General features: G+C 45.9%; 1 protein-coding gene across 1 annotated transcript in view; it reads left to right on the top strand.

Annotated features, from left to right (window-relative positions):
• Positions 1 to 19,022, top strand: part of LOC8042097 (nephrin) — a 504,576-nt gene that overhangs the window by 368,831 nt on the left and 116,723 nt on the right. Inside the window, exon 2 of the mRNA XM_042290756.1 lies at positions 2,250 to 2,384. Within this exon, the coding sequence (XP_042146690.1) occupies positions 2,250 to 2,384 (135 nt within the window). The remainder of the gene's footprint in view (positions 1 to 2,249; positions 2,385 to 19,022) is intronic.

The following is a 19,022-nucleotide window of genomic DNA, read 5'->3' as shown; positions in this document are numbered from 1 at the left end:
CAGATTGCCTGGGAAAAGTGGAAGTGGTAGCCTCGGTGACGGGCACCAGGAAAAACGAAGAGGATGGCCTGAATCAGCGGCAGTTCGAAGTACGTTCGGACAAGGTCGAACGATACGGAAAGGTTTAGGTCAGTTAGAGCTGTCCTAAAATGTTCGAAGGCCTGTATGTAAACATCGCGGGATTTGCCGGGTAGCAAAAAATAAGCGACATTGAAGCTACACCGCTCTTTCACGACCGCTTATGGTCAAAATCTGATAAAACAAAGATGGACACGAGAAGAAGGTTCCATCGACAAAAACCTCACTCGCCCCAGAAAACTCTGTGAGTGCGTCGCTTGTGCTAAAACAGACGATGCGACCAGCACTGGTTGACACGTCAAAAAGAAGAAACTTTCTTCCGTCCAAGGTTTCAGTGTATGTTCCAGCTAACTTTACGTCAGCTGTAGTCTTGGGCACTGTAGGTTGGTATGTCTTTTAGCTCGGTAGATCGTACTGCGCACACTCTCAAAGGTCGGAAGCTGAGCCAAGACGTCTTCCTTGACCTGATAAAAACAGAGAGAGAGAGAGAGAAAAGATAGGTTCAAACTCTTTCGCTGTATGATTCTTAGATCGACATCACTTGCCTTTCCCACTAAGCTCCTCACATGCTGGGAATACATCTCCGGGGCAGCAGCGTGGGGTTCAGCGATGGCCCTTTTCTTCAAGGCACACTTCAGACGTGCGCTGTTAAAGCTCAAGTCGTTCGGCGCATGTGTGTGCTCCCCTTCAAATTAAAAGAGGCATAAAATATCATGTGCACTGGATACAACATCATATTACGCAGCTATTATCGAAAAGCACGCGATGAAGTGAGCAAAAGCTTACCTGGATTCTGAAGCACGCGTCCTTCTTCCGTCAGCACTGTCAATCCGCAATTCATGGCGCAATACCTGTCATAGCGCCAGACAACAGTCCCATTCTTGTTACGACGTTGAAAACAGTACTTGTACCCGTCTAAGTAGAGGGCATCCTTTCCCTTCTGCGTCTGAACCACTTCCATCTTGGCAAGTGAGCCCAATGCTGGCCAATGTGGCCTTAAATACCATCACCCTCGAAAGAACTGCAAACTCCTGCAATTGTATATTTCGTCATTCCCCCAGGGGTTTTCCTGGTCTGTTATCCTAATCTTATTGTTCCTTTCACTTAATGCACCCTCTGCTGTAGCCTCGGAAGGGTCGAGGTCAAGGATCGGAACAACGGCAGTCGTAGCAAAGAGGGGAACGGGAACAGTGAAGACGAGACTTTCCACACCAAGGGAAAAGGAAACGGGGCCACTGTGCAGTGTGCACGGTGTGAAGACGCGCAGCAATGACGGACAGAACTCCGTCATTGTTCCGAGCTGATTCGGGCAGAAAGTTGTGCGAGGATAGTGAAGACGCGGCTTTTGGCACGTTTACGCTATGTAGGCAAATATGGCTGTGCGCGGGGTGAAGACACAAAACAATGACGGTCCAAGCGCAAAGGGAATTATGGGACGGGGCTTTTGGCACGTGGGGAATATGAAACGGGGCCTCTGACCGAGGGGCTTTTGAGACGCGGGGCTAATGACACGGGGATTTAGGGACAGGGGTTCTGCATGCGGGGCAATCGTGCTACACCCGAAAGTCGGTACAAATATCCTCCTGGGTTACTTGCATCAAAATAAATTGTAACAGCTACAAGTTCAGACATTAAAAAAAAAACCTGACGATGAAATGGGTGAATGACAGGAAAACGCACTCGATCCGTGCATAAAAAAGCATCTTTCGCACTTTTTATATAAAAGACATTCGATGAAACGGCCGTCAGCGATTCGGTGAAACGGCGTTTGATGAAACGGCCGTCAGCGATTCCATAAAACGGCGTTTGATGAAACGTCCATTTTTTTCCGACGGATTATTTCTTTGTGCGGGAGATACACGTGAGGAAAAAGAATCGCATATGCCTCTTCGGGATTTACCTTGAATATGGCGATCGAATGTTTTTCGTGTGAATTTATGCAGTTATACTACAATGTTTACGGGCATGTCTTAGATGTAAATAGTCCACGAAATAGCGAAACCTCAAAACGACTTTTTTTTGCTTCCTTTTTTTAATAATTTTAGGGGAAATACAACACAGTTTGGGATCTCTGATGTCTGCAGCACAGTCATACTTTCAAAACATAATATTTTAAGCAAATGAATTGTAGCCCCACCAGTGATCATCTCCGTTTTTCTTTTGTGTCACAGCTTCCGGCCAGCAGCAGAACTTCCGGGTGCGGCCCCAGGCTCGTGAGGTCATCGAAGGTCATTCTGTGGAGCTCATGTGTGAGGTGTCTAACCAGGCCGGTCCTGTGCAGTGGAGTAAGGACGGCTTCGTTCTAGGTAAGTTCCGTCACTTGTTTGTCTCTTTAACTTTCTTCTTTTTTTCTGAATGACATCACATTAGCATTAGTTCGCGAATTTGAATGGTATGCACACCGCTTTTCCATACATCACCTTGATTTAGGCCCGTCGGGAAAAGGCCGTATTCATATTTCTCAACAATAACAAGCCTTCGAATCCTCCCTCCGCGCGCACGTGTCCGAGAACAGGATCACCTTTCTCGCACAAAAGCCACCACAGCAGGGCAGGCAAGGCCAGCGCCCTTTCAGCCGGCATGAATGCATTAGCCCTGCTTTGGCCGGCTAATTAAGAGGGCCTGGGCCAGATGAGCGCACCACGCGGCCTGTTCTGCGCCCGCCCATCGATCAGACAGAAACGCTCGCCGGCACGCCGTGCCTCCACCCCCGTCCTCGTAAACGAGGGCCCCCGTCGGCGACCGCAGCTATAGACGTGCTTTCCCCTAGCAGCACGTAGGCCTTCGAGGTGTTGTTCTCCATCTGTCGAGTAGGAGCCACGACCCGGCTCATGCCTTAGACATGCGTTCCGCTTTTGGGATGGACTTCGCTTGTAGCCTCCCACGAAGTGTGCTGCAGGGATGTAAGTAAGTAAGTAAGTAAGTAAGTTTATTTCCCATCAACACTGATGGCGGAGGTCGAGAAAAAAAGCTGTAAAGCACGGCTTGACAAGGTCCTCGACCTCCTACATAGGCGAAATAGCAAAGGCACAGGAACAAAAAAGAACACATACAAAAAAGATTTCCCATACCAAAACATGGTTCAAGGTGAAACAAGAGGACACTATACAAGCGCAAAATACGTACTAAGCAAACAAGTGATACGTCAGGCCCAGCATCTCTTGCCGGTAGCTACAGGTAGTGCTACTTAAACGGCGCGGCGTATGACGCGTGGCTCTGGCTAAAGATTCACGTGACGTTACGGTGAACACCAGCCCATAACTGTTCTTCTGGCAAAAATCATCAAACCGTCGATGCGTTTTTTTTTCCGATTACATTTTTTTTATAGGATATAGAGTGGTCTGGTCCGGACGTCAGCCGAGAAGAATCCGTCGTGCGTTCGAGATGTTAAGTTCTCCAGTGATGGCGTTGCGCGGTTAATACCATCTGTAGATTCTCCGCCTCTAGCCCGAGCTTTTCTCTGCATTTAGTAACATTTTGTAGCACGCACAGCCAAAACCGGGCGGAAGACAATGAGTGTGAGCTGGAGGCGGAGCACCTAATGGGCTCTTAACCTCTCCCCGACACTAGTCAAACATATAAACGCGTGCAGCGACTAAAGCATGTAATAGCTCCCGAGGGAGTATTTATAAACACCCGACGCGAACACTTTCTCGGCAAGAGATATTTCAAGTGCATCCGCGGCGTGATTTAGGGAAATCGGGCTACCTCGGTTGCACCGAGGGGCGCGTCAAGGCCACCACACTGTGGAACATAATTCTACAATTAGACGAAGCCATCAATCGCCACTGCTGCCCAGACGAGTGTGGGACGCTGCAATGTCGGATCCGCACGGCAAATTAATCAATGTCCCCAACAAACGCCTCACGCTTTGGGCAAACTATGAGGTTGAAAACTTTAGGTCGGTCCGGTTTGAGGCAGAATATTAGTTTATCACGGCTGTCCATCGGTCGTCCCTTTAAGTGCACTTGTGTGCAGTTGGGAACCATTATGGTGCGTGCGTACGCGTATCTTTGAGAGTGTGCGCGCATGCGTGTTCATGTTCGTGTTCGTGTGCATGTGCGTGTTTGCGCGAGTTCGTACGCCGTGTTTCTGCGTGTACGGCTGGGCGTGTACAATGTTCGTGTCTGCGTGTATGTGCGTATGTGCGTTTACCATAAAACTGAGTGTATACAATTGCTCTAATTGCCTTTGGTTCTGCGAGCGGCCATATTTGTTTACTGGTTAGTGGAACGCGTCCTAAGTGATGCACAGTTCTTCTGCGGAATATCAGACGCATCGAGTACCTTCACAGCGCACTGAGTCGGCATTTTTTTGCCTGTCTGAGAAGCTTTTTTTTTTTTTACAGCACTTTGTGAAAATAATCATAAGTGGGAACTACATTATGCTTCCTCCGCCTATTTGTCGAGAAACGAAGAGATGGAGTGAAAGAAGGGAGAGACCACGGCTACTACTGCGACGGAAACGGGTCTTCGACTGGTGTGTTTAGCGTCCTATTCCGCCCGTGCTTAGGAAGTGCTCCCGAAGTGGCAACAAACGACGTCAAAACAACCGGAGTGTTATACTCTCGGATGTCGCAATCCTGGTGGCTAGCCCCAAAATTTCCGATGAAATGTACAAGAAAAAGGAGCGAGTGTCGTTGTCGTCGGGGAGTCCCAACTCCTGGGTGCTGCGACTTCACCAGGGTCGCGGCCGTCGACTGCATGACACGTCTATGACGTCATCAGGCGGACATCGAGTGACCACTTTTCGGATGTTGTAAACACACCAGTCCGAGACGGATTTCAGGCGCCACGCTGCTACTATTCAGAAGGAGACTAAACCTTTGTGCTATGTATTACCAATTATGAGCGGAACAATCGGCTTCAGTGAAGAAAGACTAGCGTGACTCCAACGAAATGAGTGACTACATTTGTACGATCACCGTGCGTTAAGCCAAAGGGCATAACGTAAAATCGCAAGAAGGCATAGAAACAAGGCTACGAAATACACACTACCGAGATAATGAAGACGCGATTGAAACGACTGCGCCCCTCTTCCACACATCATTTTGGGCGGGGCTTGCGGCGCTTTCTTGGAGCGCAAATCTTAAGCCGGGCTAAAATGGTGAAAATGGAACTATTAATATAAAAAACTATATTATATACGTAAATCATTTTTCAATTCATCCGCCCTCTAATAGTAATTGCCTACAATACTGCAAGTTGAAACCATAACCACTACATCTAAAAAAAAAAGTTAATAAACGATTTTTTTAAAATTATAGCTAACTTACCATGAAGGTTATCTCCTCGTGTACGGTGATCTCAGTCTTTTAAATGCGTGGTAATTACGGAACCCATTTAACTCTCACCCCCCCCCCCCCCCTCCCTGCCTTTAAAGGACCCCGAAGTGACAAGCAACATCGTTTTGAAAGGCTTAACATTCTTTTTTTTTAATTTTCCACGAAATATTTTTTATTACTAATATTTACGCCGTGAGACACAATTTAATGTCAGGACATGGCACGCTCAAAGACCCGCCCAAAGATGAGGGGCCCCACCCATTAATACTGGATTGGCTTGGCTGCTCGGCGGAACACGCTAAAAAGTGTAGTGTCTTCATTTCGTGACTTCCGGTGCGTCTAGTCCCAGAACAGCTTTCTGGACGTGCGACCAGACGGGCGGAAACCACTGGCATCGTCTGTTATTTCACCACCGTCTAACGTCGTCTGCAATGTCCGTGCGACGCGGACACGAAAGAGCTGAGCGTCGGCGTCCGTTTTCCCCTCCGTCCGTCTGCTACTCGGCCCCCGTCTAAAAATTTCTGCAACGCTCAAAAGACGCGGCCATAAAAGCGCCGTTCTAGCGCTTCATCATGCACAAGGTGCGCTTCAATGCAAGCATCTGTCGGCGTCTGTCGATGTGCGGTAGAAAGCGACCAACAGGACTAAGAAAAGTTAAAATAAATTGCAGTCCTTCAATTTGTTTTGCTGTTATTTTTTCGGATGGGATCCGCGAGCGTCATGAGGCACAACTAAAACGCGATATAAATACTGGCATTGGCGGGCCAGGTGCACTGGAAAACGCAGAGCTACTTTCCTTTCGAAGCAAATTGACGGGAAAAAACCGTGACAGGCCTGATACTAGCCGAACGCCCAATTGGATCCGGCCAAATCCCTCGCAAATTCGTATCTGTGCAGGTCTGGTTTCGGTATTAAAACCATGGCTGCAATCACAACGGTTGCACACTTCACAAAGCAGCGGGCCGAAACAAATCAAGCCAGATCAAACCAATATAGTTATAGTGGGACGCTATAGGTTTAGGCCACTCCCGCTACCTCGCGCTAGGAACCAAGCACCCGCACATACAACTGTCGCAAGTAACTTCCGACAGGTGTTTCTGCACAATAGATCGGTTGAGGAGATATTCTTCTAAACAGCTCGGTGAACGCAGAACGACTCGCACTCATCAAAACATACGAGCTCGAAGAGCGACGTTTGTTGATCAGTCCGTAGACGCCGACAGCCATGTTTGTTATCGCTCGAAACCGAAGTGGAAAGACAATCCCGGGATATTTTTTTAAGAACAATATTGATCCTATATCTAGATTGTTTGTTTCTCGAACATTAGAAATATTTCGATTAAAATTATATTATGGCTCGGAGAGACAATTTTACAGCCAACACTTCACACGTCAACACTCTGAGCTGCTAATGAGAGATCTCACAGGTCGTACAGCGCTTCACTGTATGACGGAACGTGGACGCTGTCAGTGGTGGCTCTCCAGGCCAGCTGCAAGTAGAGTTCCTGTATAGCTACCTACGGTAGCAGAGTTGCGCATTCAGCCTCGGCGGGTGGCCGTAGCGCCGGCTTTCCCGCACACCCTGGATGCTTTGCTCCTCACGTGACTAAATTTGGCAAATAGCGGCGCCACGCGCGCCGCCGCGCAAGGAAAACAGGAGAGGAGGAAAAGGAGGCGGAAAGCAGGGGAACATACGCCGGGGTGCGAGAAATGTCGGCGGGGCGACCGTAAAGGTGGCTTTCTTGCACGGCGTGGATGCTTTGCTCCTCACGTGATGGATCTCGGCGAATAGCGGCGTGGCGGCGCGGGGAAAACAAATGCGCAACTGTGCTCCCCCTTCGGGGGAGCATATACAGGAACTCAGGAACTCTAGCTGCAAGGGAGGAGCGGTGCCTCCCCCGTCTCCCTTCGATAGGGGCGCCCTCCCAATAGCTCTAAAAAACGTCCTTTGCAAAAAGACAAGAAAAAAAAAATAAACATTTCTCTCCCTCTTTTTTTAAAACAAAAGTGGGAGAGGGAGAGAGAGAGAGAGAGAGAATAAGGATGAGTGGGTAAAATGGCGAGATTAGAACCATAGCCTCCTCTATACACGCAAAGTTCGACGACGGAGCCATGAGTGCCCGGTCGTAGATTGTGAGCGCGATGATGGGGGAGCACAGAGCATCAAAGAACCATTTCCCGCGGAACCTGGACGCCAGCGCACAGCTTTTGCAGCGGCAAGAACCTGAAACACACTTGTTCGCTCGGGAGTGCGTGTTTCGACGTCTCGCCGCAGCGGGGCGCCAGTCACGTGGCTTTCCTCTCATCCATTTCTGCCGCTCCACCTTTTCCATTTCGGTTATCGCTTCTCGTGGCGATCTGCCAGGCTTTGTCAGTATATAGGAGGCTATGTTAGCATACAAGCCGAAACATGTCCTAGCGGCGAAGAAGAGCGCAGCGTGTAACACGAACGCGATCACAAGACGCGGCCGACGGAGAAGCGTGGGCCTACGGCGGACCCTTGCTTTACGATGCCTGGAGCTGCGCACCACCCGCACCTCGGGCTTCTTCACGGCGACGGTTGAGGGATATGCAGATGTGACGCCCAGACTCCAATTTGAATATTTTATCGGCCGTCACGAGAACGCGCCGGGCCCAACAGCGTCTGAGGGAGGCGGCACATTTCGGTGTGTCACCCGCTTCCTATTCCCTCCTTCCCTTTCCTCTTTCTTCCAGCGCCCTGTTTTCCTTGTTCTAGTATTTTTTTCCCGTTGTTCTTGCATATTTTACTTGTACGTTGCCCGTGTTCTTGCCCGTGTGTCGAGATCGCTCCAGCTGTTTCATCCACCGTACATCCGCGCTTGATCCAGGGTCATTAAAGGGAACGCTAAGCCTCGCGTCGCTGTGTAAGGCGTCGGGGGTTGTGTAACATAGAAACCCTTAATATGAAAGGAGAGACGCGACAAGGTAGGGAGATGGAGGCAAGCACGCGGTGATAAGCAGACCTGCGCACTTGGACAACTTGTTGGTAAGGAACATAGACGTATTTCTCGGGGTTCTTTTGCCTCCTTTTTTTTTCTTTTTTTCCCCATCTAATTTCCCGAGAAAGGCTGTTACATGGGTATGCATACGCAACAGGGCTTTTAGAATTTTTCTTTGTTTGTATCGACTTTTTTTCTCTCCTTTTAATGGTAATATTTATTACAACACTCCAGCTTCTTCTTTTTTACTTCGCGCTCTCGTTTGCGTTCTAGGCGAGCCTCCCGCCGTTGTTAACACTTGATGGGTTGACGCCCCGAGCCTATATTATTTGCGGAGAAAAACGACTTGCGAGCGGCAGACGCGAATATAATTAATGAGGGGGTACGAGGGTTTGGCGAGCTTTGGCGCCCCGTGGTTATGAGAAACGCCGAATTTTGTAGACCGATGACGGGGGTGCGAATAGTTTTACGAGCGCGGAAAGTGGTAAAATATAACAAAACACGCTTGACGAGACACAATCGCTAACGTTTATTAAATATTACTTAGTGGCAACAATCTGGTGGCTAAAATAACGTCTGTGAACGCTCCCACTACACCTCTAGCCAAGGAGGGAGCATCCAGGATTCAAGTGCTAAGCTTTCTTACGACGGTCCTTATTTTGTCGTAGTCTCCAAAAACACGTCCTTTCTTACGCGTGCTCTCAGTTTTTGAACTCTCAGTCTTAGTAGTATTCAGAATGCATTAAATGGGTTATTAAAGTATTTGAAGGGTCAGAGATTTTGTATATACAGTATATTGTTTTTAAGTCTCGACTCCATGATGTCACTGGCTTCCGCAGCTTACGTATATTTTCCTTATTCTTTGTGCCTTGGCTTTAAATATTTTGTAAGTTCTATGTATGCAACTCTTTTGAATACAAATCATCAGGGAAATGTAAGTTTGCAAACTTTCAATCCTGCTTGTAACCTCTAAATGAATGAAGTTCCAAATGTCTACGAAAGATTGTTACACACTTGTTTTTAAAATAAATCGAATGTTACAGCATGTTCTAAGAACCTTCAGGTTACAACTGCAAAGTTTAGTTTTTTCTTTTGCTCGTTGCTTAGCTCTGTCATGATACCTCAGAGAGCGATCTGTGGACATCAAGTAGCCCTCTTCAGACGGAATCTAAGCTCCAAAAAGAATAATAATAATCAACAAGTGTTAATTATGTTGTTAATTGACGTTAACTACCAATGCGAAATATGCATAACTTTTGTTCATTAAAGATGATAATTATTGTTAATTAACGAATAATAAACACTGGACCGATACGTTACTTCTAAAAAGCCAACTAATAAGAGAGGCAGCATCTCAAAGAACGTAAAGCATTCGCAGTTTAATGGCGGACGTCTTCTGAATAGATGGGTTATATAAATCGGTTATCACTCGCAGTGCGCACACTTTACCACGTACACGAATGCTCGAGCCCGATTTACATAATCAGCAAAATTGTGTTTTCTTTTTTGTTTCTTTTTTTTTTTTTTTTTTTGTATCGTGCTGCGATTTACTACAGAGGTGCTACAAGGTGACAGAACCTTGGAGTACACATTTCACCAGGCGACCTTTTCTGGTTCAAAAGGACGAATGAAGACCCTATTTCGGCCTATCTGTGGCGGCGTTCGCAGAGAACGTCATTACCGTGCCATGACCGTGCTCGCCTAGTTGTATCTGCCTCTGTGAGATGTCAAAGGTGTCGATGGCGCACCCGTGCCGAGCTTAGCCGACCTCCTTTGGAATCTTTTCATTATGCGGGTGCGCCTCTTTCTAATGTAAACTTCTGAAAGTGCCATAATTTATTAAAAACAAAATATATAAATAGGAAACGAAAGCACTGATTAAAATCTCTCATAGATTCCTATCTTCGCCACGGAGATGTTCGTTCAATCTACCGAGCCGGGCATTGTGCGTCATCCTGCTGCGCCATCATACGTTGCGCCATCTTTCGGCAGCACATGTAACCATGCAATTGCGGTCTTCAGATCGTCAGCCAATGTCGCCGCAAATAGTCCGAGACAGTTTTTTTTTTTTTTTTATTTTTAAAATGGAAAGTTAATTCTTTCATAGTTTCACCGCAAGTTTCAACCTACTCACAGCTCCTCTGCTGTGAGGGTCAGCATGATACGTTATGAAGCCGAGTTTTCCATACCGTCTAAATTGGGTTCGATGTCTGAGCGCACAAGCTGCATAGGGAACTCGCACTACCCCTCAGTCTCTCCGCAGCCAACTCGTGTTAAAGCAAAGTATAGAACCGTCGCAGACTTCGAGAAATGTGCGTTTCCATTCTCGCCGCTCGGTTTTCCGCGCGCTGTTGCAAGCGGCGGGCGGCGCTCGCAGCTTCGCGGCTGCTTCTCATCGTCCACGTGTCGTATCCTTTCGCTGGGTTCTGCCCTATACGCGGCGATTTCGACAAAGATCCACCTCGCCCGTGATTCATAAATAATTGGTAACACCCGAGGAAGACTCGTCCTCATTTATTTAAGCTCCCTCCTCGCAGTTTCACGGGTCTTGGGAGCCTCGAGTGCGAGGTTCGCGAAGCCCTTCGAGTCGCAGTCGATATTAATTTAGCCGCGCGTCGGCGTTGGTGGGCTGCCGCTCCTGTCTCGCCACCCCTGAATTCATGGTTTCGGTCGCGCCGGTTCGAACTGCTTTCCGATTATGTCGGCTCTCCTTTATCACGGGCTTTACCCCGAAGCTCCTTCGTTAGAACTGTGGCGTATAATGCGCCCCTTGCGCAAGATGCATACGGGAGTGCTAATCCGAAGTATGATGTGGGCAGTACCCGGAATTGCGTTACCTGTAACTCTGAGTAATAGAAACCGTCTGACACTTTAACGTTGCGTTTGTGCTTATAAGAGTTCTTGGGAAGAGCTGAATTTCGGGTGAATATAAACATTTCGTCGAATTTACCGCCTGCCTGAGGAGCGGGCTTTGTATTCCTTTTTTTTTCTACTTTTGCTGCCTCATTATGCATTTTTTGTAGAATAATAATGGTTTTCTTTCTTGTTAGCAATGCACACACCGCTGGTTTCGGAAGTTTATTCGTTGTGATGATAAGTGCTCGTTTTCTGACTGCTGTCAATTCTTTTTCTCGTGAGACAGCGTTTTCGTCGTTTAACTATAGCTATGATAACTAATGGTACAGAAAAATTACGGTTTAAGGCCTAATGATGAGACTGAGTAAAATTTATCTACCATGGTTATAAAAACAATAAAGCCGTCGGTGCAGAAACTCACTACTTTCAAGTCGAAAACCATGTGATTTCGACAGTTTACGTAGCCGTACGAGATTTTAGACAGTTTAGTACCTTATACACCGCAAGTCGTTTTGAGGTGCAAACAAGGCGAGATAAATTGCTCATGAAATGCAATAGGTTGCCCTTGTTTGATTGCGAGGACCCAAACCGCTATGTGTTCCTTTAAAGAAAACAGTCATTCGCTTCAGTAATAATTAGATTAGTATTGATTCACTTGGTTACTTTCTTTTCCCCGATGCGTATTTCGCTTGCCAACGCTAAACAAGACGGCAACAATAGCGATTTGGCTACGCTCTTGAAACCAAGCTTATATGGTGTTGCACCATATACGCACGATTCGAAAATAGCTTAAATTTCTTAAGCTACACAAATCGCAATTGGACGGCGCTGCCGTCTCACACTAGCGATTTGTCGACCTCGTGAACCAGTGACGAGAATTAAAACTATTAATACGCGGTAGGGAACAAGTGCTAATGACTCTACTTACGCTCTGAACTGGAGAAACGAAACTTCCTGGTTCTCTATAATAACGCTTTATTGGTATATGATAATAATGCTTTATTTGCATCATGTCCCAGAACAGCCAATAAGTCATAATGTGGTGCCACATAAAATTGCAGTACAAAACCTTTACACAAAATCTGCCACTGAAAATCAGGAATCGAAAAATATATAACTTCAGTTCTCTTTCAAATCGTAAGATATATGAAAAGACACCAACATGATAGGACAGTTCATTACAGGAAATCTACATGCTTTCTAATGGTGCCACTTTCAATTGAAATGAAGGGTAAAATACACTCAGTGCTCTAAAAAGACGAGCTGGTACATGTTATATTAACGATGACTCAAAATCACTATCTATACCGCCTGGTACAACGTTTTGTAAAAATAGAACTTCACAGGCGGTTCTATTGAACAAGTTACGCAACAAGAGGTCTTTGAAAATGTATTCCTAGTCGTAAAATCATCTCCCAAAGCACCTCTCATATACAATACGAATAAATCGTTTCTGTGTCTCTTTCAATTCGTGGCACTGCAGCTGCTGTCGGCGAGTTTCACACAACACTACGTAACTCCAGTCTAACTCTTACCAAGGAGTAAAATGAACGCACCACGGACCTATGATTTGATAAGTCCCTCGTAAGGCGTCATAAAATTCCCATCATTTTAAGAGAAGTGGTAACAATTTGGCTAAAATGATGTGAAAAAGAAAGTTCGTTGTCGAAATACACTCAGAGGTTACGGACTTGATAGACGCGTTGGGTAGTAGAATTGCCAATTAGATACGGATAAGAAATAATTCCACGTTGTCTACTCAGGGTAAGTAATTTTGTTTTAGCAGGGTTGATATGTAAAACGTTATTACAACACCAGTCTGAAACATGTGACATATCAATCTGTAAAAAAGCCCAGTCATCTTTCCATCGAATTTTCATGAAGATCTTGATATCGTCAGCGAATAAAAGCATCTGTGCGTTCTTTAAGCACAAATGTTGATGACCTGTTATGGTTGATAACAGGTCACCGCTCTGCCAAACATCCGCCCACCCATGGAGCGGAAGTCTCGTATTATGTAATGTTTAATGATATAGTTCAGTGTTCCGGAGAATTTCGATAGGTATGTTCCGAAACTTTAGGCATCCTTCCACGTTTGTACTGAAGCGCTACGTGCTAACGTTCCGGAACCAGACTCGTTTCTTCGCTGAGTCACAGCCTTGATATGAGTGTTTCATCGATCACTGAAGCAGACGAAACGAAGTGCAGTGTTATACGATGAGACTGTAGCCGAACCTACAGTTTCTAGGTACACGTAGAAAGGTACGTAGTATGTCTGTCGCAATTGATATTGTGTTGTGTGTATAGTTATACACAGGGAAGTTGGTAGCACCCAATGGGCGTCTGATGTCTTAGCTGTATGCGAGATATTTATTGACTGCAGTAAAACGGGTAGCCCTGGGTCTTTAATGTAAGTACATAACGCAGAAGTGGTACACGGTCGCGCGCAGGCACGATGCTCATTCAGATGGAAGCGTGCAGGAGCGGGTAGTGAACGCAGGATACCTGAGTTCTGCAACGTGCACGTCCGCCGTACTTTATCTTAAAACTAATTGAAACATTCGGCACGCCCAAGAGCAAAATGCGCGTCGCCCGTGTCAGTGCCCCGCATAGTACATGATGTCATTGCCGAAGGCTCCACCGTTATACTTTACGATGCTCAACTTTTTGGTATGACTAAGAATAAAATAAAATGTATCGGGGGTAGACAGGCGTAGAAAAGTTTGTAGGCATAAGGTTTAACTTACATTTGGTTCTTTTGTTGCCTTTTTTTTTTTCTCTTTTGAGTGGAGGTAAAGACTAAAGGGAGAAAAGGGGGGGGAGGGGGGCGGTCAAGTTTGCCGTGCATTGCCTAAATCGCCAAGCATCGTCTCCGTCTCGTCGTCGGCGCCCGTTTTGTGACAGTCGCCAAGCCGAGCAGTATATTGATACCGATATGACGTCTTCGACGCCTCGCTTTACAAGTTATAGAATTTGAGGGCGAAAAACCCCGAAAGGGCAGCGAGCACCAAATAATAGTAGAAGGATAGAGTGAAGAAAAAGCTGAAATCGAAAAGAATTTCAAGCTCAACCTAAGAAATCTTTGCGAATTAAAAAAAAAAAAAGTATTACGCGGGGCGATTGAGAGAGAACAGCCGAAATGGAATAAAAAGTATCCTGCCTACGGGGCAGTTAAGCCTGTAGCTAAAAAAATAAAAAAATTAAAATAAAATAAGAGAGAAGATGATTAAACGCTCTGGGATGTTGATAACATGATAAAAAGAATGTCTCATATTCTTTCACGTTTCGTAAATTTTTGTTGGTAAATGAAAAAGTGGAGGGTAGAAATAATATTATAGGAGTCAATGAATCTGAACAGGACGACACATTCACGGTGAGCAAACTCTACAGCTCTGCTTGAGAAAGCAGAATAAAATTCAATCCATGCTTGCATGCAGGCATATTTTTTTTTTTTATTTTATATTACTTACATAAACAGCACTGTAATGTTATTTTAAAAAAAAATAGGAAAACCGGCGTTTTTACTTTTGTTTTGTTTTGTCGTTGTTTGCAGCCCATGTCACAAGCTGGCGATGTAGGGGCAGCAGTAGGTATATTCTTGACCACTTAATGCCTTTAAAGCTTCTAAAACTTCCGGCATGAAAAAGATTTTGGATTGATTTATTGGATTCACCTTTATCATCTTACAAATCCTAATTAATGATATAACATTTGTTTTAAAGATTAAGCAACATCGATTACAGTGCTTTTGTAACCCCCGCCCCATTTTTCCGTGATACTCTCTGAAAGTCCCTGGATCTATAAGGTTATAAAGTGGAGTGTTTTGTACTTTATAATACAGGTTTTTCAAGCTATTTTATATTTGTAAGCGATGATACCTCAATTAAGGACTACCAGTTTTTTTTATATAAGAGTATCGCCAAAAACACGTCATTCGTTTCTTTCTTTTACTTCCCCAAATTAATATTTTACATGTGTCGCTACAATTCAGCCAGAGTCGTTCCAATAAAAAGCGTTTCCATTGATAACAGGTACTTGTTTACAAGTATGCTACGAACAAGAATAGATTCCTGATAAACACATTCCTGATGGAAGTCCCAACAGGCCCACGTTACCACTTCGATTATGTTTAGAATTTCTCTCGACTGTTCAAAAAATGCGAGACGATTGAGAGAGCACAAGCTGGAAATACTGAGCCTGCCGAAATCAGCATTACCAACAAATAATACGAAGTACAGACTGCGGAGGGGCATACTAAAATGCCTGTCTTTCACCTTTCCTCTCGTTTTGTCTCTCATCCTCGAGTCCTTCCTAGTCGGAGGTTAGAGAGACCGCGACGAGCGATCATCCCCCGGTTCTTAGCCGAGCGCTTTACACGACCTCGACAGCAGTCCGACTGCACCCTCTCGTTCGACGCCTCCTTCTCCATCCTCCAACCCCGTCTCCGTTTCCGGACGAGCCGTGTTCGTCGAAGAAAGAGATAATTTCCGCAATAAATATAAAATAACAAAAGGATGTACCGGAAGGAGTGAGACACCGAGAGAACTCAAAAGCTCGAAAATCGAGGAAGAGGACGAGAGATAATAAAACCACTTTGGAGGACGAATTACTGGGACGTCCGCTTCGAAGCTGCAGTCCCAATGCCACCACCGCGGCTGCCGCCGACGCTACAATCCCTTTTTACCCGACTGCGGGCCGCAGCGGACACTACGAGCCGTTCCAGCCAACCAGACGTTCTCAACTTATCGCGTGACCACGCGCCTCGCGAATTTCTGCGCCTCTCCCGGAAGGCAAGAATTGGCAGTCGCACGGCGTTTGATGGCTCGTAGCGGGCCGCTCTGGTCCGTTGTGAAATGAAACAGAAAAGCTGCACGACAGAGGCCGTGGCACCGCCGCCAGTGCGTAGCTCAGAAACGGCGCGAAAAACACAAATCGTGTCCGATTTTAATGGCCGGCCACAAATCTCCCGAAGGCCGATTTTCTCGAGCCGATGTGGGCGGCAGGAAAGAGAGAGAGGACGGGAGGCCTGTCGGATGGCTTCCCGATGCGGCCGGGGCGTCGGCGGCCGGTCGGACCGACGAGGCCACGCCACGGGTTCGCGTATCAGGGGGGCGATTCGTAAGCCCCCGAGTTTTATGGCCCTTTTCCAAAGCCGCTTTGTTTGCACTTGGACGACGACGACGAAGGCTGCGGCGATTCTCGAGTTTGCCGCTCCCTGATACGCCGCCAGATTGTCGAACCGATATATTTATCGGCTAGGTTCTGGTTCGGGTTCACGGCTTTCGGTTCAGCTTATGTTCTTTTCTGGATGGCGAAAATAACGGTTCAAAGCACTTTAAACTGGTTCGAACCGGTTTGAAGCGCTACAAGTTTGAATATATTTTTCCGCATTTTCAAGCAGCACAAAAAAAAAAAAAATCGTTATTTTATAAAAACAGCAAACAAAAAAAAAAAAAAAAGAGAGAAGGAAAACAACTCAGTGTAACTTTGAATTGCCGTGTTTATACCTAAAAATCTTCAATTGTTTACCTGTCCCGACCCAGCTGCGTTGCGGGTCACAACGGGCGGGGGTTCTGACGTCCGCTATCCCGCAAGGCGAGGGTTCAGGGGGCTCAGGGGGCAGAGGCGAGAAACTAGGACTGAACAGGGTAAACGGACTTTTAATATAAAATGAGATCGAATGGAGGTTACCATTCGACGACCTGCGTTGGAACACCCATATCAAATATATTGTTCGCAAGCATTAACTAAGCTCTGGTTTCTACGGCGAAATTTAAAGCAAACCTCATCGGATGTAAAATTAACAGCCTATAAATCGTTTGTTCTGAATATATTAGAGTATGCGTCCGTTGTCTGGGACACGTTTACTAAAACCAACATAAATTTACTTCAATCCATATAGAGAAAAGGCTTGCGTTTCATATATAACAAATTTCAGAGACAATACCCGGTTTCCGAACTATATGTGTGTTCCAGCATTAGCCATTAACCCATAGACGCATGTTTCAAAGATTAAAATTTTTGCTCGACCTACTAAACAACCGATTTAGTATTGACACCTCTACATATATTTCACCTGCTCTTCATAATTACCCCACGCGAAATTTTCATTGTAGATCATTACAAGAACACAGCTGTAGGGTCGATGTATTTAAGTCCTCATTTTTCTTAAGGACCATTCATGATTGGAATGCCCTACCCAATCATGTAATAAATGCTTCATCTGAGTCATCACTCATTGCTAACCTTCGCAGTTTCTGTAACTCCTGCGATTGACGGTATTTCTTGTAGGTTCTTTTGTTGTTGTTGTTTTTTCTGCTCTAATTTTTATTTAATACTGTATAATGATGACATTGATTGCCTTATTCGCGTGTGCTAAAATGACTAGAAATGTATGCCTTTATACAACATTATCTACCCCCTCCTACCACATCTCCAGAAGGAGATTGTAGTTTCAATAAATAAAACACACGCAAGAAATAAACTACCATAAGGGTTATGATGATTAAAAAGCGCAACAAGACGACGGACACAGAAGAAGACACAGACACAGCGTCTTCTTCTGTGTCCGTCGTCTTGTTGCCCTTTTTAATCATTACGAATCACAACTTACCCAACTTTCTACCCTCGTCACCATAAAGGTTATACAAACGACAGATAGCAAAACAAGTCATATATATAGGTACTCATGATTCCACAGGAGAAGGCTGAAATACCAAAGTACAACAGACAAGCAAGCAAAAGAAAATATGGACAATACTGCAGAAGGAAGCAGTCCGGCGCGAAGTGACCCGCGCAGGGTAGCACTCGGAATTTCCGCGGATTTAATTTATGGGACTATCAAAAGGGCCGGCCTCTTAGCACCAATACAACTCCCGAAGCACATCACACACAGACTACGTGAGGGCTTGCGCTAACGACGTTTATGATCAGAAACAAAGGCGAGAGGCTGTCGGTTTGTCGTTCGCGTTACTTTTGTTCCGAACTGTCCAGATTAAATGAGACATCCAACGATTATCATACTTTCAGTAAATGTTTCGCTTAGAACTAATTCTTGACGTTGATAACCTGCTAAAGGCTCATTAGCTTTTCTCTCCACGCAATAGAAGCCGCATTGAAAAAAAAAACGAATAAAAATAAGCAGCGTACACCCCTTCAACTCCCAAGTAGAGCATGCGGTCGCCGTGACCTGGTGCCCCGATGTTATACTTCCCAATCTCCATCATAGCTACACGCCGGGAACCATAAAGCATGGGGCATGGGGGGTGAGCCAGGCTGAGCTACAGACACTGCCGTAGATAGCCCTGTCAGACTGGCAGTTAAACGTCACTTCTACCGAAAGACATTTGTATGATCGACGAATCACCTTGCAATCTGTTCCACGTATAATGCGCTACGCCCGGAGTGCCGCGCGCTGATTGGCCGATCGAACAAATATTAGTCGATAGAGCAGACATTGACTTGCTAGACTGACAGGGGTACTCAAGTTCAGCTATTTTTTTGTTGAACACGACCCACCGCGCGAATGTTTGCCCAAGGCTTTAGCTGTCAAGAGCCGGAGCCGAATGCTCGTGGGCATGATAATCAAGTAGGTTGACGTGCCTCTTGACTCACGGTGCGAATTCGTGGCTTAATTTCATGTCACGGTGTCAACGACGCTTTTGGATCTTGTAATGTTGGAGGCAAAGTGTTGGTGTAAAGTGGTGTCAGGGGCGTCACACGAGACGACAGTTTGACGTCAGGAAGTCGCATGATTACATAGCGTAACGTGAACGGATGTGACGGTAAGGTGTGCAATGACACTATGCCACGTGACGTTGCCGTCACGTGACCAGGTCGCATAA

Source organism: Ixodes scapularis, unplaced genomic scaffold (assembly GCF_016920785.2).
Source record: "Ixodes scapularis isolate PalLabHiFi unplaced genomic scaffold, ASM1692078v2 PGA_scaffold0__279_contigs__length_252992795, whole genome shotgun sequence".
Lineage (NCBI taxonomy): Eukaryota > Metazoa > Arthropoda > Arachnida > Ixodida > Ixodidae > Ixodes > Ixodes scapularis.
This window is presented reverse-complemented; position numbering and strand designations above follow the sequence as displayed.